The 22,735-nt window shown below is 47.4% G+C and overlaps 1 protein-coding gene across 2 annotated transcripts in view; it reads right to left on the reverse strand.

Moving 5' to 3' along the window:
• Nucleotides 1-22,735, reverse strand: part of CSE1L (chromosome segregation 1 like) — a 238,785-nt gene that overhangs the window by 2,045 nt on the left and 214,005 nt on the right. For both annotated transcript variants that reach the window (XM_063958891.1, XM_063958892.1), the window contains exons 22-24: nt 22,206-22,291; nt 21,004-21,085; nt 14,488-14,634 (exon numbers count right to left, since the gene is read on the reverse strand). In XM_063958891.1, coding sequence (XP_063814961.1) covers nt 14,488-14,634; nt 21,004-21,085; nt 22,206-22,291 — 315 coding nt within the window. The remainder of the gene's footprint in view (nt 1-14,487; nt 14,635-21,003; nt 21,086-22,205; nt 22,292-22,735) is intronic.

A 22,735-nucleotide genomic window follows, 5' to 3' on the forward strand; every position in this document is an offset into this window, starting at 1 on the left:
AATAGCATATCTATTTATATTAGAAGGGATTAGGTACTTGGTTTGTCTATTTTGGAGGCACAAGTATTATTTATATATTTTTACAAATATATATATATATTTTTTTTTAAATGGAATGGTAAAAATCAGAAAAAAAATTGCTTGGGTTCCCCTCTCCAAAGCATAACCAGCCTCGGGCTCTTCGAGCCGGTCCTGGTTCTAAAAATCCGGTGGGAAAAATGACAGGGGATCCACCGTATTTTTAAAACCAGCACCGGGCTCTGCGCCTGGTGCAGGTGCAAAAAAATACGGGGGACAAAAAGAGTAGGGGGTCCCCCGTATGCCGCCCTCTCCAAGGTATTATATGCTAAACAGAGGTGACAAGCCCTGAAGGGAGGGCACCGGAGCAGGATTTGCGTTAGTCCGGAGTGCCGGGGTCCAGTTGCTGAATATATATATATATATATATATATATATATATATATATATATATATATATATATATATATATATATATATATATATATATATATATATATATAATAAGAATTTACTTACCGATAATTCTATTTCTCGTAGTCCGTAGTGGATGCTGGGGACTCCGTCAGGACCATGGGGAATAGCGGCTCCGCAGGAGACAGGGCACAAAAATAAAGCTTTAGGATTAGGTGGTGTGTACTGGCTCCTCCCCCCATGACCCTCCTCCAAGCCTCAGTTAGGATACTGTGCCCGGACGAGCGTACACAATAAGGAAGGATATTGAATCCCGGGTAAGACTCATACCAGCCACACCAATCACACCGTATAACTTGTGATCTGAACCCAGTTAACAGTATGACAAACGTAGGAGCCTCTGAACAGACGGCTCACAACAATAACAACCCGAATTTGTTTGTAACAATAACTATGTACAAGTATTGCAGACAATCCGCACTTGGGATGGGCGCCCAGCATCCACTACGGACTACGAGAAATAGAATTATCGGTAAGTAAATTCTTATTTTCTCTGACGTCCTAAGTGGATGCTGGGGACTCCGTCAGGACCATGGGGATTATACCAAAGCTCCCAAACGGGCGGGAGAGTGCGGATGACTCTGCAGCACCGAATGAGAGAACTCAAGGTCCTCCTCAGCCAGGGTATCAAATCTGTAGAATTTTGCAAATGTGTTTGCCCCTGACCAAGTAGCAGCTCGGCAGAGTTGTAATGCCGAGACCCCCCGGGCAGCCGCCCAGGATGAGCCCACTTTCCTTGTGGAATGGGCCTTGACAGATTTAGGTTGTGGCAAGCCTGCCACAGAATGTGCAAGTTGAATTGTGCTACAAATCCAACGAGCAATCGTCTGCTTAGAAGCAGGAGCACCCATCTTGTTGGGTGCATACAATATAAACAGTGAGTCAGACTTTCTGACTCCCGCCGTTCTTGAAATATATATTTTCAATGCCCGGACCACGTCCAACAACTTGGAATCCTCCAAATCGTTAGTAGCCGCAGGCACCACAATAGGCTGGTTCAGGTGAAACGCTGACACCACCTTAGGCAGAAAATGAGGACGTGTCCGCAGTTCTGCCCTGTCCGTATGGAAAATCAGATATGGGCTCTTATATGATAAAGCCGCCAATTCTGATACTCTCCTGGCTGAAGCCAGGGCCAGTAGCATGGTTACTTTCCATGTAAGATACTTCAACTCCACCGATTTGAGCGGCTCAAACCAATGGGATTTGAGAAAATCCAAGACTACATTAAGATCCCACGGTGCCACTGGGGGCACAACCGGGGGCTGTATATGTAGTACTCCTTTTACAAAAGTCTGGACTTCAGGAACTGAAGCCAATTCTTTCTGGAAGAAAATCGACAGGGCCGAAATTTGAACCTTAATGGACCCCAATTTGAGGCCCATAGACAATCCTGTTTGCAGGAAATGTAGGAATCGACCCAGTTGAAATTCCTCCGTGGGGGCCTTCCTGGCCTTACACCACGCAACATATTTTCTCCAAATGCGGTGATAATGTTGTGCAGTCACCTCCTTCCTGGCTTTTACCAGTGTAGGAATGACCTCTTCCGGAATGCCTTTTTCCCTTAGAATTCGGCGTTCAACCGTCATGCCGTCAAAACGCAGCCGCGGTAAGTCTTGGAATAGACACGGTCCCTGCTGAAGCAGGTCCCGTCTTAGAGGTAGAGGCCACGGATCCTCCGTGAGCATCTCTTGAAGTTCCGGGTACCAAGTTCTTCTTGGCCAATCCGGAGCCACTAGTATCGTTCTTACTCCCTTTTGCCGTATAATTCTCAGTACCTTTGGTATGAGAGGCAGAGGAGGGAACACATACACTGACTGGAACACCCACGGTGTTACCAGAGCGTCCACAGCTATTGCCTGAGGGTCTCTTGACCTGGCGCAATACCTGTCCAGTTTTTTGTTGAGGTGGGACGCCATCATATCCACCATTGGTTTTTCCCAACGGTTCACAATCATGTGGAAGACTTCTGGATGAAGTCCCCACTCTCCCGGGTGGAGATCGTGTCTGCTGAGGAAGTCTGCTTCCCAGTTGTCCACTCCCGGAATGAATACTGCTGACAGTGCTATCACATGATCTTCCGCCCAGCGAAGAATCCTTGCAGCTTCTGCCATTGCTGTCCTGCTTCTTGTGCCGCCCTGTCTGTTTACGTGGGCGACTGCCGTGATGTTGTCCGACTGGATCAACACCGGCTGACCCTGAAGCAGGGGTTTTGTCAGACTTAGAGCATTGTAAATCGCTCTTAGCTCCAGTATATTTATGTGAAGAGACATCTCCAGGCTTGACCATACTCCCTGGAAGTTTCTTCCCTGTGTGACCGCTCCCCAGCCTCTCAGACTGGCATCCGTGGTCACCAGGACCCAGTCCTGTATGCCGAATCTGCGGCCCTCTAACAGATGAGCACTCTGCAACCACCACAGAAGAGACACCCTTGTCCGTGGCGATAAGGTTATCCGCTGATGCATCTGCAGATGCGATCCGGACCATTTGTCCAGCAGATCCCACTGAAAAGTTCGTGCGTGGAATCTGCCGAATGGAATCGCTTCGTAAGAAGCCACCATCTTTCCCAGGACTCTTGTGCATTGATGCACAGACACTTTCCCTGGTTTTAGGAGGTTCCTGACAAGTTCGGATAACTCCCTGGCTTTCTCCTCCGGAAGAAACACCTTTTTCTGAACCGTGTCCAGAATCATTCCCAGGAACAGCAGACGTGTCGTCGGGGTCAACTGAGATTTTGGAAAATTCAGAATCCACCCGTGTTGTTGCAGCACTAGTTGGGTTAGTGCTACTCCGTCCTCCAGCTGTTCTCTGGACCTTGCCCTTATCAGGAGATCGTCCAAGTAAGGGATAATTAATACGCCTCTTCTTCGCAGAAGAATCATCATTTCGGCCATTACCTTGGTAAAGACCCGAGGTGCCGTGGACAATCCAAACGGCAGCGTCTGAAACTGATAATGACAGTTTTGCACCACGAACCTGAGGTACCCTTGATGTGAAGGGCAAATTGGGACATGTAGGTAAGCATCCTTTATGTCCAGGGACACCATAAAGTCCCCTTCTTCCAGATTCGCTATCACTGCTCTGAGTGACTCCATCTTGAACTTGAATTTTTGTATGTACAGGTTCAAAGATTTCAGATTTAGAATAGGTCTTACCGAGCCGTCCGGCTTCGGTACCACAAATAGCGTGGAGTAATACCCCTTTCCCTGTTGTAGGAGGGGTACCTTGACTATCACCTGCTGAGAAAACAGCTTGTGAATGGCTTCCAATACCGTCGCCCTGTCTGAGGGAGACGTTGGCAAAGCAGACTTTAGGAACCGGCGAGGGGGAGACTTCTCGAATTCCAACCTGTAACCCTGAGATACTACCTGCAGAATCCAGGGGTCCACCTGTGAGCAAGCCCACTGTGCGCTGAAATTCTTGAGTCGACCCCCCACCGCTCCTGAGTCCGCTTGTAATGCCCCAGCGTCATGCTGAGGGCTTTGCAGAACCCTGGGAGGGCTTCTGTTCCTGGGCAGGGGCTGCTTGCTGCCCTCTCTTACCCCTTCCTCTGCCCCGAGGCAGATATGACTGTCCTTTTGTCCGCTTGTTCTTATAGGACCGAAAGGACTGCGGCTGAAAAGACGGTGTCTTTTTCTGTTGGGAGGGGGTCTGAGGTAAAAAGGTGGATTTTCCGGCAGTTGCCGTGGCCACCAGATCCGATAGACCGACGCCAAATAATTCCTCCCCTTTATACGGCAATACTTCCATATGTCGTTTGGAATCCGCATCACCTGACCACTGTCGCGTCCATAAACTCCTTCTGGCAGATATGGACATCGCATTTACTCTCGATGCCAGAGTGCAAATATCTCTCTGAGCATCTCGCATATAAAGGAAAGCATCCTTTAATTGCTCTATAGTCAATAAAATACTGTCCCTATCCAGGGTATCAATATTTTCAGTCAGGGAATCCAACCAGACGACCCCAGCACTGCACATCCAGGCTGAGGCGATGGCTGGTCGCAGTATAACACCAGTATGTGTGTATATACTTTTTAGGGTAGTTTCCATTCTCCTATCAGCTGGATCCCTGAGGGCGGCCGTATCAGGAGACGGTAACGCCACTTGTTTTGATAAGCGTGTGAGCGCCTTATCCACCCTAGGGGGTGTTTCCCAGCGCGCCCTAACCTCTGGCGGGAAAGGGTATAATGCTAATAACTTTTTTGAAATTAGCATTTTTCTATCTGGGTTAACCCACGCTTCATCACATACATCATTTAATTCCTCTGATTCAGGAAAAAATAAGAATTTACTTACCGATAATTCTATTTCTCGAAGTCCGTAGTGGATGCTGGGGTTCCTGAAAGGACCATGGGGAATAGCGGCTCCGCAGGAGACAGGGCACAAAAAAGTAAAGCTTTACTAGGTCAGGTGGTGTGCACTGGCTCCTCCCCCTATGACCCTCCTCCAGACTCCAGTTAGGTACCGTGCCCGGACGAGCATACACAATAAGGGAGGCATTTTGAATCCCGGGTAAGACTCATACCAGCCACACCAATCACACCGTACAACTTGTGATCTAAACCCAGTTAACAGTATGACAACAGAAAGGGCCTCTTAAAGATGGCTCCTTAACAATAACCCGAATTAGTTAACAATAACTATGTACAAGTATTGCAGATAATCCGCACTTGGGATGGGCGCCCAGCATCCACTACGGACTTCGAGAAATAGAATTATCGGTAAGTAAATTCTTATTTTCTCTATCGTCCTAAGTGGATGCTGGGGTTCCTGAAAGGACCATGGGGATTATACCAAAGCTCCCAAACGGGCGGGAGAGTGCGGATGACTCTGCAGCACCGAATGAGAGAACTCCAGGTCCTCCTTTGCCAGGGTATCAAATTTGTAAAATTTTACAAACGTGTTCTCCCCCGACCACGTAGCTGCTCGGCAGAGTTGTAATGCCGAGACCCCTCGGGCAGCCGCCCAAGATGAGCCCACCTTCCTTGTGGAGTGGGCTTTTACAGTTTTAGGCTGTGGCAGGCCTGCCACAGAATGTGCAAGTTGAATTGTGTTACAAATCCAACGAGCAATCGACTGCTTAGAAGCAGGTGCGCCCAACTTGTTGGGTGCATACAATATAAACAGCGAGTCAGATTTTCTGACTCCAGCCGTCCTTGCAATGTATATTTTTAAGGCTCTGACAACGTCCAACAACTTGGAGTCCTCCAAGTCGCTAGTGGCCGCAGGCACCACAATAGGTTGGTTCAGATGAAATGCTGATACCACTTTAGGGAGAAAATGCGGACGAGTCCGCAGTTCTGCCCTATCCGAATGGAAGATTAGATAAGGACTTTTATAAGATAAAGCCGCCAATTCAGATACTCTCCTGGCAGAGGCCAGGGCTAGTAACATAGTCACTTTCAATGTGAGATATTTCAAATCCACCTTTTTCAATGGTTCAAACCAATGGGATTTGAGGAAATCTAAAACTACATTTAGATCCCACGGTGCCACCGGAGGCACCACAGGAGGCTGTATATGCAGTACTCCCTTGACAAAAGTCTGGACCTCAGGGACAGAGGCCAATTCTTTTTGGAAGAATATTGACAGGGCCGAAATTTGAACCTTAATGGATCCCAATTTGAGACCCATAGATAATCCTGATTGCAGGAAATGTAGGAAACGACCCAGTTGGAATTCCTCCGTCGGAACCCTCCGATCCTCGCACCACGCTACATATTTTCGCCAAATGCGGTGATAATGTTTCACGGTGACTTCCTTCCGTGCCTTAATCAAGGTAGGAATGACTTCTTCTGGAATGCCTTTCCCTTTTAGGATCTGGCGTTCAACCGCCATGCCGTCAAACGCAGCCGCGGTAAGTCTTGAAAAAGACAGGGACCCTGCTGTAGCAGGTCCCTTCTCAGAGGTAGAGGCCACGGTTCGTCCGTGAGCATCTCTTGAAGTTCCGGATACCAAGTCCTTCTCGGCCAATCCGGAACCACTAGTATTGTTCTTACTCTTCTTTGCCGTATGATCTTCAATACCTTTGGTATGAGCGGCAGAGGAGGAAACACATACACTGACTGGTACACCCAAGGAGTTACCAGTGCGTCCACAGCTATTGCCTGTGGATCTCTTGACCTGGCGCAATATTTGTCCAGTTTCTTGTTGAGGCGAGACGCCATCATGTCTACAATTGGTCTTTCCCAACGGTCTATTAACATGTTGAAGACTTCTGGATGTAGACCCCACTCTCCCGGATGAAGATCGTGTCTGCTGAGGAAGTCTGCTTCCCAGTTGTCCACGCCCGGGATGAACACTGCTGACAGTGCTATCACGTGATTCTCCGCCCAGCGAAGAATCTTGGCAGCTTCTGCCATTGCACTCCTGCTTCTTGTGCCGCCCTGCCTGTTTACATGGGCGACCGCCGTGATGTTGTCCGACTGAATCAACACCGGCTTTCCTTGCAGGAGAAGTTCCGCCTGGCTTAGAGCATTGTAGATTGCTCTTAGTTCCAGAATGTTTATGTGAAGAGACTTTTCCAGACTCGTCCATACTCCCTGGAAGTTTCTTCCTTGTGTGACTGCTCCCCAGCCTCTCAGGCTGGCGTCCGTGGTCACCAGGATCCAATCCTGAATGCCGAATCTGCGGCCTTCTAATAGGTGAGCCTTCTGCAACCACCACAGAAGTGACACCCTTGTCTTTGGTGACAGGGTTATTCGCAGGTGCATCTGCAGATGCGACCCTGACCATTTGTCCAACAGATCCCTTTGGAATATTCTTGCATGGAATCTGCCGAATGGAATTGCTTCGTAAGAAGCCACCATTTTTCCCAGGACTCTTGTGCATTGATGTACTGACACTTTTCCTGGTTTTAGGAGGTTCCTGACCAGATCGGATAACTCCTTGGCTTTTTCCTCTGGAAGGAAAACCTTTTTCTGAACCGTGTCCAGAATCATTCCTAGGAACAGCAGACGAGTTGTCGGGATTAAATGGGATTTTGGAATATTCAGAATCCACCCGTGTTGTCTTAGCACCTCTTGAGATAGTGCTAAAGCTGTCTCCAGCTGTTCTCTGGACCTTGCCCTTATTAGGAGATCGTCCAAGTATGGGATAACTAATACGCCTTTTCTTCGAAGAAGAATCATCATCTCGGCCATTACCTTGGTAAAGACCCGAGGCGCCGTGGACAATCCGAACGGCAGCGTCTGAAACTGATAGTGACAGTTTTGAACAATGAACCTGAGGTACCCCTGGTGTGCGGGGTAAATCGGAACGTGTAGATACGCATCCTTGATGTCCAAGGATACCATAAAGTCCCCTTCTTCCAGGTTCGCTATCACTGCTCTGAGTGACTCCATCTTGAACTTGAACTTTTTTATGTAGAGGTTCAAGGACTTCAGATTTAGAATAGGCCTTACCGAGCCATCCGGCTTCGGTACCACAAATAGAGTGGAATAATACCCCTTTCCTTGTTGTAATAGGGGTACTTTGACTATCACCTGCTGAGCGTACAGCTTGTGAATGGCTTCCAACACCCTCTCCCTTTCGGAAGAGACGGTTGGTAAGGCAGACTTCAGGAAACGATGAGGAGGATCCGTCTCTAATTCCAACCTGTACCCCTGAGATATTATCTGCAGGATCCAGGGGTCTACCTGCGAGTGAGCCCACTGCGCGCTGTAATTTTTGAGGCGGCCCCCCACTGTCCCCGAGTCCGCTTGAGAGGCCCCAGCGTCATGCTGAGGTTTTTGCAGGAGCCGGGGAGGGCTTCTGTTCCTGGGAAGGAGCTGCCTGTTGGTGTCTCTTCCCTCTTCCTCTGCCTCGTGGCAGGTACGACAAGCCCTTTGCTCTCTTATTTTTGTAGGAGCGAAAAGGCTGCGGTTGAAAGGTCGGTGCCTTTCTCTGTTGGGGAGTGACTTGAGGTAAAAAAGTGGATTTCCCGGCAGTAGCCGTGGCCACCAAGTCTGATAGACCAACTCCAAATAACTCCTCCCCTTTATACGGCAAAACCTCCATGTGACGTTTTGAATCCGCATCGCCTGTCCACTGTCGTGTCCATAAGGCTCTTCTGGCTGAAATGGACATAGCACTCACCCGAGATGCCAGTGTGCAAATATCCCTCTGTGCATCACGCATATAGATAAATGCATCCTTTATTTGTTCTAACGACAGTAAAACATTGTCCCTATCTAGGGTATCAATATTTTCAATCAGGGATTCTGACCAAACTACTCCAGCACTGCACATCCAGGCAGTTGCTATAGCTGGTCGTAGTATAACACCTGCATGTGTGTATATATTCTTTTGAATAACTTCCATCTTTCTATCTGATGGATCCTTAAGTGCGGCCGTCTCAGGAGAGGGTAACGCCACTTGTTTGGATAAGCGTGTGAGCGCCTTGTCCACCTTAGGGGGTGTTTCCCAGCGCGCCCTAACCTCTGGCGGGAAAGGGTATAATGCCAATAACTTTTTTGAAATTATCAACTTTTTATCAGGAGCAACCCACGCTTCATCACACACGTCATTTAATTCTTCTGATTCAGGAAAAACTGTTTGTAGTTTTTTCACACCATACATAATACCCTGTTTTACGGTATCTGTAGTATCAGCTAAATGTAACGTCTCCTTCATTGCCAAAATCATATAACGTGTGGCCCTACTGGAAAATACGTTTGAATTTCTACCGTCGTCACTGGAATCAGTGCCCGTGTCTGGGTCTGTGTCGACCGACTGAGGCAAAGGGCGTTTTACAGCCCCTGACGGTGTTTGAGGCGCCTGGACAGGCATTAATTGATTGTCCGGCCGCCTCATGTCCTCAACTGACTGTTTAAGGGAAGATAAACCATCACGTAATTCCACAAATAAAGGCATCCATTCTGGTGTCGACCCCCTGGGGGGTGACATCTGCATATTTGGCAATTGCTCCGCCTCCACACCAATATCGTCCTCATACATGTCGACACCACGTACCGACACACACCGCAAACTCACAGGGAATGCTCTAATGAAGACAGGACCCACTAGCCCTTTTGGGGAGACAGAGGGAGAGTCTGCCAGCACACACCACAAAGCGCTATATATACAAGGGATATCCTTATATTAAGTGCTCCCTTATAGCTGCTTTAATATATATATATATAGCCATTAATGTGCCCCCCCTCTCTGTTTTACCCTGTTTCTGTAGTGCAGTGCAGGGGAGAGACCTGGGAGCCGTTCTGACCAGCGGAGCTGTGACAGAAAATGGCGCCGTGTGCTGAGGAGATAGGCCCCGCCCCTTTTTCGGCGGGTTCTTCTCCCGCTATTTTTCCAGTCAGGCAGGGGTTAAATATCTCCATATAGCCCCTATGGGCTATATGTGAGGTATTTTTAGCCTTGTATAAGGTTTATATTTGCCTCTCAGAGCGCCCCCCCCCAGCGCTCTGCACCCTCAGTGACTGCCCAGTGAAGTGTGCTGAGAGGAAAATGGCGCACAGCTGCAGTGCTGTGCGCTACCTTATGAAGACTGAGGAGTCTTCAGCCGCCGGTTTCCGGACCTCTTCACGCTTCAGCATCTGCAAGGGGGTCGGCGGCGCGGCTCCGGGACCGGACTCCACGGCTGGGCCTGTGTTCGATCCCTCTGGAGCTAATGGTGTCCAGTAGCCAAGCAGCAAATCCACTCTGCATGCAGGTGAGTTTACTACTTTCCCCCTAAGTCCCACGTTGCAGTGATCCTGTTGCCAGCAGGACTCACTGTAAAGAAAAAAAAAACCTAAACTAAACTTTCTCTAAGCAGCTCTTTAGGAGAGCCACCTAGATTGCACCCTTCTCGTTCGGGCACAAAATCTAACTGGAGTCTGGAGGAGGGTCATAGGGGGAGGAGCCAGTGCACACCACCTGACCTAGTAAAGCTTTACTTTTTTGTGCCCTGTCTCCTGCGGAGCCGCTATTCCCCATGGTCCTTTCAGGAACCCCAGCATCCACTTAGGACGATAGAGAAACTACAGGTAGTTTTTTCACCCCCCACATAATACCCCTTTTTGTGGTACTTGCAGTATCAGAGATATGCAAAGCCTCCTTCATTGCCGTGATCATATAACGTGTGGCCCTACTTGAAAATACGTTTGTTTCATCACCGTCGACACTAGATTCAGTGTCTGGGTCTGTGTCGACCGACTGAGGTAAAGGGCGCTTTACAGCCCCTGACGGTGTCTGAGACGCCTGGGCAGGTACTAACTGGTTTGCCGGCCGTCTCATGTCGTCAACTGATTTTTGTAATGTGCTGACATTATCACGTAATTCCATAAACAAAGCCATCCATTCCGGTGTCGACTCCCTGGGGGGTGACATCACCATTATCGGCAATTGCTCTGCCTCCACACCAACATCGTCCTCATACATGTCGACACACACGTACCGACACACAGCAGACACACAGGGAATGCTCTTATCGAAGACAGGACCCCACTAGCCCTTTGGGGAGACAGAGGGAGAGTTTGCCAGCACACACCCAAGCGCTATAATATATATGGGAACAACCTTATATAAGTGTTGTTCTTTATAGCAGCTTAAATATATCAAAATATCGCCAAAAAAATGCCCCCCCTCTCTGTTTTACCCTGTTTCTGTAGTGCAGTGCAGGGGAGAGTCCTGGGAGCCTTCCTCACAGCGGAGCTGAGCAGGAAAATGGCGCTGTGTGCTGAGGAGAATAAGCTCCGCCCCCTATTTCGGCGGGTTTTTCTCCCGTAGTTTTAGATAACTGGCATGGGTTAAATACATACATATAGCCTCAATGGCTATATGTGATGTATTCTTTTGCCATAAAGGTATTAAATATTGCTGCCCAGGGCGCCCCCAGCAGCGCCCTGCACCCTCCGTGACCGCTTGGTGTGAAGTGTGTGACAACAATGGCGCACAGCTGCAGTGCTGTGCGCTACCTTCATGAAGACTGAAGAGCCTTCTGCCGCCTGTTTCCGGACCTTCAATCTTCAGCATCTGTAAGGGGGGTCGGCGGCGCGGCTCCGGGACGAACCCCAGGGTGAGACCTGTGTTCCGACTCCCTCTGGAGCTAATGGTGTCCAGTAGCCTAAGAATCCAATCCATCCTGCACGCAGGTGAGTTGAAATTCTCTCCCCTAAGTCCCTCGATGCAGTGAGCCTGTTGCCAGCAGGACTCACTGAAAATAAAAAACCTAAAAACTTTTTCTAAGCAGCTCTTTAGGAGAGCCACCTAGATTGCACCCTGCTCGGACGGGCACAAAAACCTAACTGAGGCTTGGAGGAGGGTCATGGGGGGAGGAGCCAGTACACACCACCTAATCCTAAAGCTTTATTTTTGTGCCCTGTCTCCTGCGGAGCCGCTATTCCCCATGGTCCTGACGGAGTCCCCAGCATCCACTTAGGACGTTAGAGAAATATATATATATATATATATATACACACATACATACACACACACACACATATATATATATACACACATATATATATATATATATATATATATATACACACACACACATACATATACACACATACATATAAACAAGTAGAAACCAGAGGGCGCTAGGCTATCAAAAGCAACTGTCCACAATGAAGTCCGTTAATGATTTAAAAGGCAAATGTCCAAGTGTTCCAATATGTTCCTACAGGACTCAATTGGAACCCCAGCCTAGGATGAGTGTTGAAGTGTTATACCACTACTTGGTTGTGCTCAGCCAAAATGTACAATATAAAACAGTTTTTACATCATAGACAAGGTATTTTATAGGAACCAATGTTACACTGGGACAGATAATAGGATTTTGGTAGATAAATCCTTTTCTTTGAATCCATAGGGGGCACTGGAGTACTCTTGGGATATGTACGGGCGTTAGCAGGACAGGCACTGAATATTTAAATTTAGTAACTCTCCTCCCCTCCATACTCCCATAGTTCCTCAGTGTTTTTTCGTGGGACAGATATAAAATTAAGTGCCACCAACCACCCCAGGGTGTGAGCTCAGTGGTGGGGACTCCCAAATGTAAACAGGGTATCCTAATCACCTTTTGATAGCCTAGCACCCTCTGGTTTCTACTTGTTCACATTGTTGCCGTACCCACCAACAGGGCTTCTACCGGGAGGTGCTGCTTTCTGAAGCGCGTGAAAAAGGTTATTTATATTAATTATATATACAGTGGGGCAAAAAAGTATTTGGACAGCCACCGATTGTGCAAGTTGACCCACTTAAAAAAATTAGAGGGGTCTGTAATTTCCATCATAGGTACACTTCAATTGTGAGACAGAATCTGAAAAAAAAAAAACCTAGGAAATCACATTCTCTGATTTTTAAACAATTTATTTGTATATTCTTGCGGAAAATAAATATTTGGACAATTAAAAAGTTTAACTCAATACTTTGTAATATAACCTTCGTTGGCAATTACAGAGGCCAAAGTTTCCTGTAGTTCTTGACCAGGTTTGCACACACTAGTAGCAGGTATTTTGGCCCACTCTTCCATGCAGATCTTCTCTGTCATGTTTTGGGGCTGTCGCCGGGCAACACGGACTTTCAACTCTCTCCACAGATTTTCTATTGGGTTGAGGTCTGGAGATTGGCTAGGCCACTCCAGGACCTTGAAATGCTTCTTACGGAACCACTCCTTCGTTTCCCAGGCAGTGTGTTTGGGGTCATTGTCATGCTGGAAGACCCAGCCACGTTCCATCTTCAATGCTCTTATTGAGGGAAGGAAGTTTTTGCCCAAAATCTCACGATACATGGCCCCATTCATCCTCTCCTTAATACGGATTAGTCGTCCTGTCCCCTTTGCAGAAAAGCAGCCCCAAAGCATCATGTTTCCACCCCCATGCTTCACAGTGGTTATGGTGTTCTTGGGATGCCATTCATCATTCTTCTCCCTCCAAACACGGCGAGTGGAGTTTATACCAAAAAGTTTGATTTTGCTCTCATCTGACCACATTACATTCTCCCAATCCTCCTCTGGATCATCCAGATGGTCACTGGCAAACTTTAGATGGGCCTGGACATGTGCTGGCTTAAGCAGGGGGACCTTTCGGGCGCTGCAGGATTTCAATCCATGACGACGTAGTGTGTTACTAATGGTAACCTTTGTGACTGTGGTCTCAGCTCTCTTGAGGTCATTGAGCAGGTCCCCCCGTGTAGTTCTGGGCTGATTCCTCACCGTTCAAGATCATTGATACACCACGAGGTGAGATCTTGCATGGAGCCCCAGGTCGAGGGAGATTGTCAGTGATCTTGTATTTCTTCCATTTTTTAATAAATGCGCTAACAGTTGATCTCTTCTCACCAAGCTGCTTGCCTATTGTCGAGTAGCTCACCCCAGCCTTGTGGAGCTCTACAATTTTGTCCCTGGTGTCCTTAGACAGCTCTCTGGTCTTGGCCATGGTGGTGAGATAGCAGTCTGACTGTTTGAGGGTGTGGACAGGTGTCTTTTATATAGATAACCAGTTAACAAGTGGAGGATAGAAGAGCTTTTTAAAGAAAAGTAAATTGTTTAAAAATCATACAATGTGATTTCCTTCCCCCCCCCCCCATGATCCTCTCTCTCACAGTTGAAGTGTATCTATGATAGAAATTACAGACCTCTCATTTTTTAAATAGTTCAACTTGCACAATCGGTGGCTATCCAAATACTTTTTTGCGCCACCGTGTGTATATTATATATATATATATATACACACACACACACACACATATATATATATGTATATACACATACACATATATATATATATATATATATACACATACATATATATATATATATATATATATATATATATATACACACACACACACACACGTGTAAATATTATGTAGTGTCATAATGTTTACATTTAGGTGACAATACTTGATGCAATTAACAGATTAATGTAGTGCACTGCAATGCTTCAGGCTGTAAGCGTCTCAGAAAAGGCAAGGTACAGTGTGTTCACCACGCTTTGTAGTAATTTTCTCAGTTCTACAGTTAATATAGTAAAGAGAGCATTTGGTTGTAGTGTATTCTGTCCTTACCACAGCTTTGTGTAATCAGAGTCCATCATATGGGGACACTCAGTCAGCACTTTTGTAATGCCAACTGCACAGATTTTCTTCTCAACTGGCCCAGAAACTTTCTGAATTTCAGGTATAATTATCTTCTCCACAACCATTCCAAACATCCTGTGAGAAGAAAAACGTGCTCCAGGTCACAATTTATGACATTAAAGTAGAAAAGAGAACATCGGCACCTGCCTACAAATGTCAACACTATTTGTGCACTGAAATCTGAATAGAACATAAAAATGGAGTACACTGCACAGCAAAATGCCTGTGATCTACATACCACATACAGATGTAGCCGTGCGCAGCTAGTCGCACACGTGACGTGTGCGCAAGCTTCGCGGGTACGACTACTCGCCTAATGTAAAGTCTATGGATCGCGGGTGCGAAAATGCACATTAACGTGGGAGTGAACCACAACAAACGTATTGCAGTCAAGCTGAGCTAGGCTACATCTTTACATTACTAGTATCAAACCCCAACATATTCAGAGCTGTGGAATAATTCCTGGTGAATTAACTAAACTAAAGCCATAAAAAAATAAATAAGATTTTAAACCTACCGGTAAATCTTTTTCTCGTAGTCCGTAGAGGATGCTGGGGACTCCGTAAGGACCATGGGGATAGACGGGCTCCGCAGGAGACATGGGCACTTTAAGAAAGACTTTGACTCTGGGTGTGCACTGGCTCCTCCCTCTATGCCCCTCCTCCATACCTCAGTTAGAGAAACTGAGGAGACGGACAGTACGAGGAATGGATTTTAGTTAATCCAAGGGCAAGATTCATACCAGCCACACCAATCACACCGTATAACTTGTGATATACTATCTAGTTAACAGTATGAAAAAACAACATATCATCGGTCCAAAACCGATGAAACTATAACATAACCCTTATGTAAGCAATAACTATATACAAGTCTTGCAGAAGTAGTCCGCACTTGGGACGGGCGCCCAGCATCCTCTACGGACTACGAGAAAAAGATTTACCGGTAGGTTTAAAATCTTATTTTCTCTAACGTCCTAGAGGATGCTGGGGACTCCGTAAGGACCATGGGGATTATACCCAAGCTCCCAAACGGGCGGGAGAGTGCGGATGACTCTGCAGCACCGATTGAGCAAACAGGAGGTCTTCCTCAGCCAGGGTGTCAAACTTATAGAACTTTGCAAAGGTGTTTGACCCCGACCAAGTAGCAGCGCGGCACAGCTGTAGTGCAGAGACCCCTCGGGCAGCCGCCCAAGACGAGCCCACCTTCCTAGTGGAATGGGCCTTAACCGATCTCGGTAACGGCAATCCTGCCGTAGAATGCGCCTGCTGAAACGTGTTACAGATCCAGCGAGCAATAGTCTGCTTTGAAGCAGGGCCGCCAACCTTGTTGGCTGCATACAGGACAAACAGTGCTTCTGTTTTTCTGATCCTAGCCGTTCTGGCCACGTAAATTTTCAAAGCCCTGACCACATCCAGGGACTCTGAATCCTCCAAGTCACGTGTAGCCACAGGCAGGACAATAGGTTGGTTCATATGAAAGGATGAGACCACCTTAGGTAGGAATTGAGGACGGGTCCGCAATTCCGCTCTATCCATATGGAAAACCAGATAGGGGCTTTTATGTGATAAAGCCGCCAATTCCAAAACTCGCCTAGCCGAAGCCAAGGCTAACAACATGACCACCTTCCAAGTGAGATATTTCAACTCCACTGTTTTAAGTGGTTCAAACCAATGTGACTTAAGGAAACTTAACATCACGTTAAAGATCCCAAGGTGCCACCGGAGGTACAAAAGGAGGCTGAATATGCAGTACTCCCTTCACAAAAGTCTGTACTTCAGGTAAAGAGGCCAATTCCTTTTGAAAGAAAATGGATAAGGCCGAAATCTGAACTTTAATGGAGCCTAATTTTAGGCTCAAATTCAATCCAGTTTGTAGGAAGTGAAGAAAACGGCCTAGATAGAATTCTGCCGTAGGAGCATTCCTGGCCTCACACCAAGAAACATATTTACGCCATATTCGGTGATAATGTTTAGATGTCACGTCCTTCCTAGCCTTTATTAACGTAGGAATAACCTCATCCGGAATACCTTTTTCCGCTAGGATCCGGCGTTCAACCTCCATGCCGTCAAACGCAGCTGCGGTAAGTCTTGGAACAGACAGGGACCTTGTTGTAACAGGTCCTGCCTTAGAGGAAGAGGCCACGGATCTTCTGTGAGCATTTCCTGCAGATCCAGATACCAGGTCCTTCGTGGCCAATCCGGAACAATGAGTATTGTTCTCACTCCTCTTTTTCTTATTATCCTCAACACCTTGGGTATGAGAGGAAGAGGAGGAAACACATAAACCGACTGGAACACCCACGGTGTCACTAGGGCGTCCACAGCTACCGCCTGAGGGTCTCTTGACCTGGCGCAATACCTTTGTAGCTTTTTGTTGAGACGGGATGCCATCATGTCTATTTGGGGCAGTCCCCACCGACTTGCAATCTGCGCAAAGACTTCTTGATGAAGTCCCCACTCTCCCGGATGCAGGTCGTGTCTGCTGAGGAAGTCTGCTTCCCAGTTGTCCACTCCCGGAATGAACACTGCTGACAGAGCGCTTACATGATTCTCCGCCCAGCGAAAAATTATGGTGGCTTCCGCCATCGCCACCCTGCTCCTTGTGCCGCCTTGGCGGTTTACATGAGCTACTGCGGTGACGTTGTCTTACTGGATCAGAACTGGTCGATCGCGAAGTAAGATCTCCGCTTGACGTAGGGCGTTGTATATGGCCCTTAGTTCCAGGATGTTGATGTGAAGACAAGTCTCTTAACTTGACCAAAGGCCTTGGAAATTTCTTCCCTGTGTGACTGCTCCCCAACCTCGGAGGCTCGCGTCCGTGGTTACCAGGATCCAGTCCTGAATGCTGAACCTGCGGCCCTCTAGAAGGTGAGCTCTTTTCAGCCACCACAGGAGAGATACTCTGGCCCTGGGGGACAGTGTGATCCGCTGATGCATTTGCAGATGTGACCCGGACCATTTGTCCAATAGGTCCAATTGGAATGTCCTTGCATGGAATCTGCCGTAGGGAATGGCCTCGTATGTCGCCACCATTTTTCCCAGGACTTGAGTGCAATGACGTATTGACACTTGTTTTGGCTTCAACAGGTTCATGACTAGAGTCATGAGTTCCTGCGCTTTTTCTGTCGGAAGAAAAATCCTCTTCTGGTCTGTGTCCAGAATCATGCCCAACAAGGGCAGACGAGTTGTGGGATTCAGCTGCGACTTTGGAATATTGATAATCCAGCCGTGTCGCTGTAACACAGTCAGTGAAAGTGATACGCTGTTCAGCAACTTTCCCGTGATCTCGCTTTTATGAGGAGATCGTCCAAGTACGGGATAATCGTGACACCCTGTTTGCGCAGGAGCACAATCATTTCCGCCATTACCTTGGTGAGAATTCTCGGGGCCGTGGAAAGCCCAAACGGCGTCTGAAATTGGTAATGACAATCCTTTACCGCAAATCTCAGGTACGCCTGATGAGGAGGATATATGGGAATATGCAGGTACGCATCCTTTATGTCCCGAGATACCATAAAATCTCCCCCTTCCAGGCTGGCGATGACGGCTCTGAGCGATTCCATCTTGAACTTGAACCGTTTTAAGTAAAGGTTCAGGGATTTTAAATTCAAAATGGGTCTGACCGAACCGTCCGGTTTCGGGACCACAAACAGAGTTGAGTAGTGTACCCCTTCCCTCTTTGAAGCAGGGGAACCTCTACCACCACTTGTTGAAGACACAAATTTGCGAATCGCATGTAACACTAGCTCCCTTTCCAGGGGGGAAGTCGGTAGGGCCGATTTGAAAAACCGGCGAGGAGGCACCACTACGAATTCCAGCTTGTAACCCTGGGAGACAATTTCTATTGCCCAGGGATCCACCTGTGAGTGAACCCAGATGTGGCTGAACAGTCGAAGACATGCCCCCCCTGGGGCGGACTCCCTCAGCCAGCGTCATGCGGTGGATTCTGCAGAGGCCGGGGAGGACTTCAGTTCCTGGGAACTAGCTGTGTTATGCAGCTTCTTCCCTCTGCCCTTACCTCTGGCAAGAAAGGACGATCCACGTACACTCTCTTGCTTTTATTGGAACGAAAGGACTGCATTTGATAATGAGGCGCTTTCTTAGATTGTGAGGGAATATATGGCAAAAAATTCGATTTACCTGCCGTAGCCGTGGAGACAAGGTCCGAGAGGCCCTCTCCAAACAATTCCTCACCCTTGTAAGGCAACAACTCCATATGTCTCTTGGAGTCGGCATCACCTCACCACTGTCGGGTCCATAAGACACGCCTAGCAGAAATAGACATAGCGTTTATCCTGGAACCCAGTAAACTAATGTCTCTTTGAGCATCCCTCATATATAAGACAGCATCTTTTATATGCCCTAGGGTCATTAAAATGGTATCCTTATCCAGGGTCTCAATATCCGCTGATAAGGAATCTGTCCATGCTGCTACAGCACTACAAACCCAGGCCGACGCAATAGCCGGTCTGAGCAACGTACCAGAATGTGTGTAAATGGACTTCAAGGTAACCTCCTGCTTGCTGTCAGCAGGATCCTTGAGGGTAGCCGTATCTTGGGATGGAAGCGCTATCTTTTTTGATAAGCGCGTCAAAGCTTTGTCTACCCTAGGGGAGGATTCCCACCGGATTCTGTCCTGCGACGGGAAAGGATACGCTATTAGAATCCTCTTGGGAATCTGCAGTTTTTTGTCTGGAGTTTCCCACGCTTTTTCGCATAATTCGTTCAGCTCATGTGATGAGGGAAAGGTGACCTCAGGTTTCTTTCCCTTATACATGTGTACCCTCGTGTCAGGGACAGGGGGTTCCTCAGTGATATGCAAAACATTTTATTGCGATAATATATCGAATACATTTAGCCACCTTTGGCTGTAATTTTGCATCATCGTAGTCGACACTGGAGTCTGAATCCGTGTCGGTATCTGTGTCAACTATTTGTGATAGTGGGCGCTTCTGAGACCCCGAAGGTCCAGGCGACATTGGGACAGGCATGGGTTGACTCCCTGACTGTACCCCAGCTTCAGCTTTGTCTAATCTTTTGTGCAATAAATTAACATTAGCACTTAAAACATTCCACATATCCATCCAGTCAGGTGTCGGCACTGCCGACGGAGACCTAACATTCATACACTCCCCCCTCCTCCTTAGGTGAGCCTTCAGTCTCAGACATGTCGACACACGCGTACAGACACCACACACACACACACAGGGAAGCTCTTTTCTGAAGACAGGTTCCCCACCAGGCCCTTTGGAGAGACAGAGACAGAGTATGCCAGCACACACCCCAGCGCTATATGACCCAGGAAAAAACACAGTATGTTTACCCAGTAGCGCTTTTGTTATGTATATGAGCCAATTTTGTGCCCCCCCCCCTAACTTTAAAACCCTTCTTTCACCGTGTGTTAAGCAGGGGAGAGTCCGGGGAGCTTCCTCTCAGCGGTGCTGTGGAGAAAAATGGCGCTGGCGAGTGCTGAGGGAGAAGCCCCGCCCCCTCGGCGGCAGGCTTCTGTCCCGCTCAAATTTCTCAACATGGCGGGGGCTCTTTATATACATGTACAGTGCCCAGCTGTACATGTATATATCTATATATGCCACAGGAGGAGAGGTTTAAATTGCTGCCTAGGGCGCCCCCCCCTGCGCCCTGCACCCTTACAGTGACCGAGGTGTGTGAGGTGAATGGGAGCAAATGGCGCACAGCTGCAGTGCTGTGCGTTACCTCCATGAAGATCAAGGTGTCTTCTGCCGCATCTGATGTTCTTTTCCTCAATACTCACTCGGCTTCAATCTTCCGGCTCTGCGAGGAGGACGGCGGCGCGGCTCTGGGACGGACGGCTAGGGTGAGACCTGCGTACCGATCCCTCTGGAGCTAATGGTGTCCAGTAGCCTAAGAAACAGAGCCCTGAAACTCAGAGAAGTGGGTCTGTTTCTCTCTCCTCAGTCCCTCGATGCAGGGAGTCTGTTGCCAGTAGGCTCCCTGAACATAAAAAACCTAACTAAAATGCTTTCTTTACAGGAAACTCAGGAGAGCTCCTGAAATGCACCCAGTCTCCACTGGGCACAGTATCAAACTGAGGTCTGGAGGAGGGGCATAGAGGGAGGAGCCAGTGCACACCCAGAGTCAAAGTCTTTCTTAAAGTGCCCATGTGTCCTGCGGAGCCCGTCTATCCCCATGGTCCTTACGGAGTCCCCAGCATCCTCTAGGACGTTAGAGAAATATAGTGTCACCTGTTGAACTGCAGAAGGCAAATAACTTCTTCGAACACAGTGACAACATTAATGGTGTTTTCCCATCTGTGGCTAAATCCACAGGAACGACTACAATCGATAAACCCTTCTTTGGAAAGTTATTCAGTCTATAAGAGTGACGCTCACTGGGATATAACTACAGTGTATCCAGCCATTCATTTTTAGTAGTAGGGAGGAAAATTAATACAGCTACTCACTTGGGTTGGATGCTGTCTACCATTTCTTGCAAGGCAACGGCTCCATATTTAACACAATAAAGGTTTAAGAACACCAAAAAACCTGGTAAAAATGTAAAAAGTTTAATTTAAATATTATGTTTATTAACAGATACTCTCAACTATTCTCACAGGTAACAAAAGACAAGTAATGAGGGTTACCTGTGCCATTGTGGATACTAATATACACATCACCGGCTCATCTTCCTCACCAAATGCACTAAATCCACCTCCCCTCTCCTACAGGCCCTTCACTGGCTTCCCTTCCAGAATCCAATTCAAACTTCTCACACTCACTTACAAAGCCCTCACCCACTCCTCTCCCATTTACATCTCTGACCTTATTCTCCCTTTACTCTCCCACCCGTCTTCTTTGCTTTGCTACTGCATGACGACTCTCCTGTCTTCTGATTACTTCCTCCCACTCCCATCTCCAAGATTTTTCACGTGCTGCTCCCTTTCTCTGGAATTCTTTACCTCTCCCCCTCAGACTCTCCACCTCTCTACAAAACTTCAAACGGGCTCTTAAGACCCATTTCTTTACCAAACCCAGCCAAATCTCATCCTAACCCTCTGTTCCACGCTCTCTATGTACCCCATCTGTGTCACCCCTGTCTGTCTACCCCTCCCCTTAGAATGTAAGCTCTCATGAGCAGGGCCCTCTTCCCTCATGTGCTTATCCTTTTCTTACTTTAATAATCCTCAACTGCCCAGATCCCGCAGTTTTTTGGCCACCTGGAACTTATCTCTATGTTGTTTACTGGTGTAGATATGCTTAGTAACCCTGTACTTGGCCTATATTGTCTTCAACTGTAAGTCACTGTTTTCCTGTTTTGATTATGTGCATATGTACTCTGTAATTGGGCGCTGCGGAACCCTTGTGGCGCCATATAAAGGATAATAATAAATAATAATAATCATGTGACACAGCTGCAGGTAGTGTACAAAGTAATTTAACATAACTGAAAAAATAATGGGATCTCTGGGGAAAGGGTCACATTTCTCATCACAGCCTCCCGAGGGGGTGAGAAGAAATGTGCAAAAAGTCAGTGGTTTGGGTGTCCTAACCAGGACATTAGATGGGCCTTTTCTTATAGGGGCGCCCAAAACAACTGCATTCCTCCCCATTACAATTTCCCTTCTCCATGCAAGCACTGATAACAGGCACATCCCGTGCAACTTACTTTTCACAAACTTTGTAGTTTTGGAGTTTTGCAGCCTTTGGAAAAGCACAATGAAGATCTGTCGCTTGTACTGATCCACACATTCACTGCAGAACAAAGATTGTACATGAAGCTACAGATTAAAGAGGACATGTCACCCAGTTTATTTATCAAAAAGTGAAAGTGTAAGAAGTCTAGCATCTGTATAATAGGATTTTAATTACCTACCGGTAAATCCTTTTCTCGTAGTCCATAAGGGTTATTGGGGAGACTTAGTACGATGGGGTATAGACAGGGTCCAAAGGAGCCGGTGCACTTTAAATTTCTTCACTGGGTGTGCTGGCTCCTCCCCTCTATGCCCCCTTTATCAGGAAGTTATAGGTAAAAACGTGCCCGAAGGAGAAAGGACATATATGAGTGAAGGAACACCATAACAAAGAGTGGTGAGATTTAATACAAGCACACCATGAAAATATAACAACCAACAGCCGCTGGTAACAATAACAGCAACAGCTGAACAGGTAACCACATAACAGAGAACCTGCAGAAAA

Source organism: Pseudophryne corroboree, chromosome 3 (assembly GCF_028390025.1).
Source record: "Pseudophryne corroboree isolate aPseCor3 chromosome 3, aPseCor3.hap2, whole genome shotgun sequence".
Taxonomy (NCBI): Eukaryota; Metazoa; Chordata; class Amphibia; order Anura; family Myobatrachidae; genus Pseudophryne; species Pseudophryne corroboree.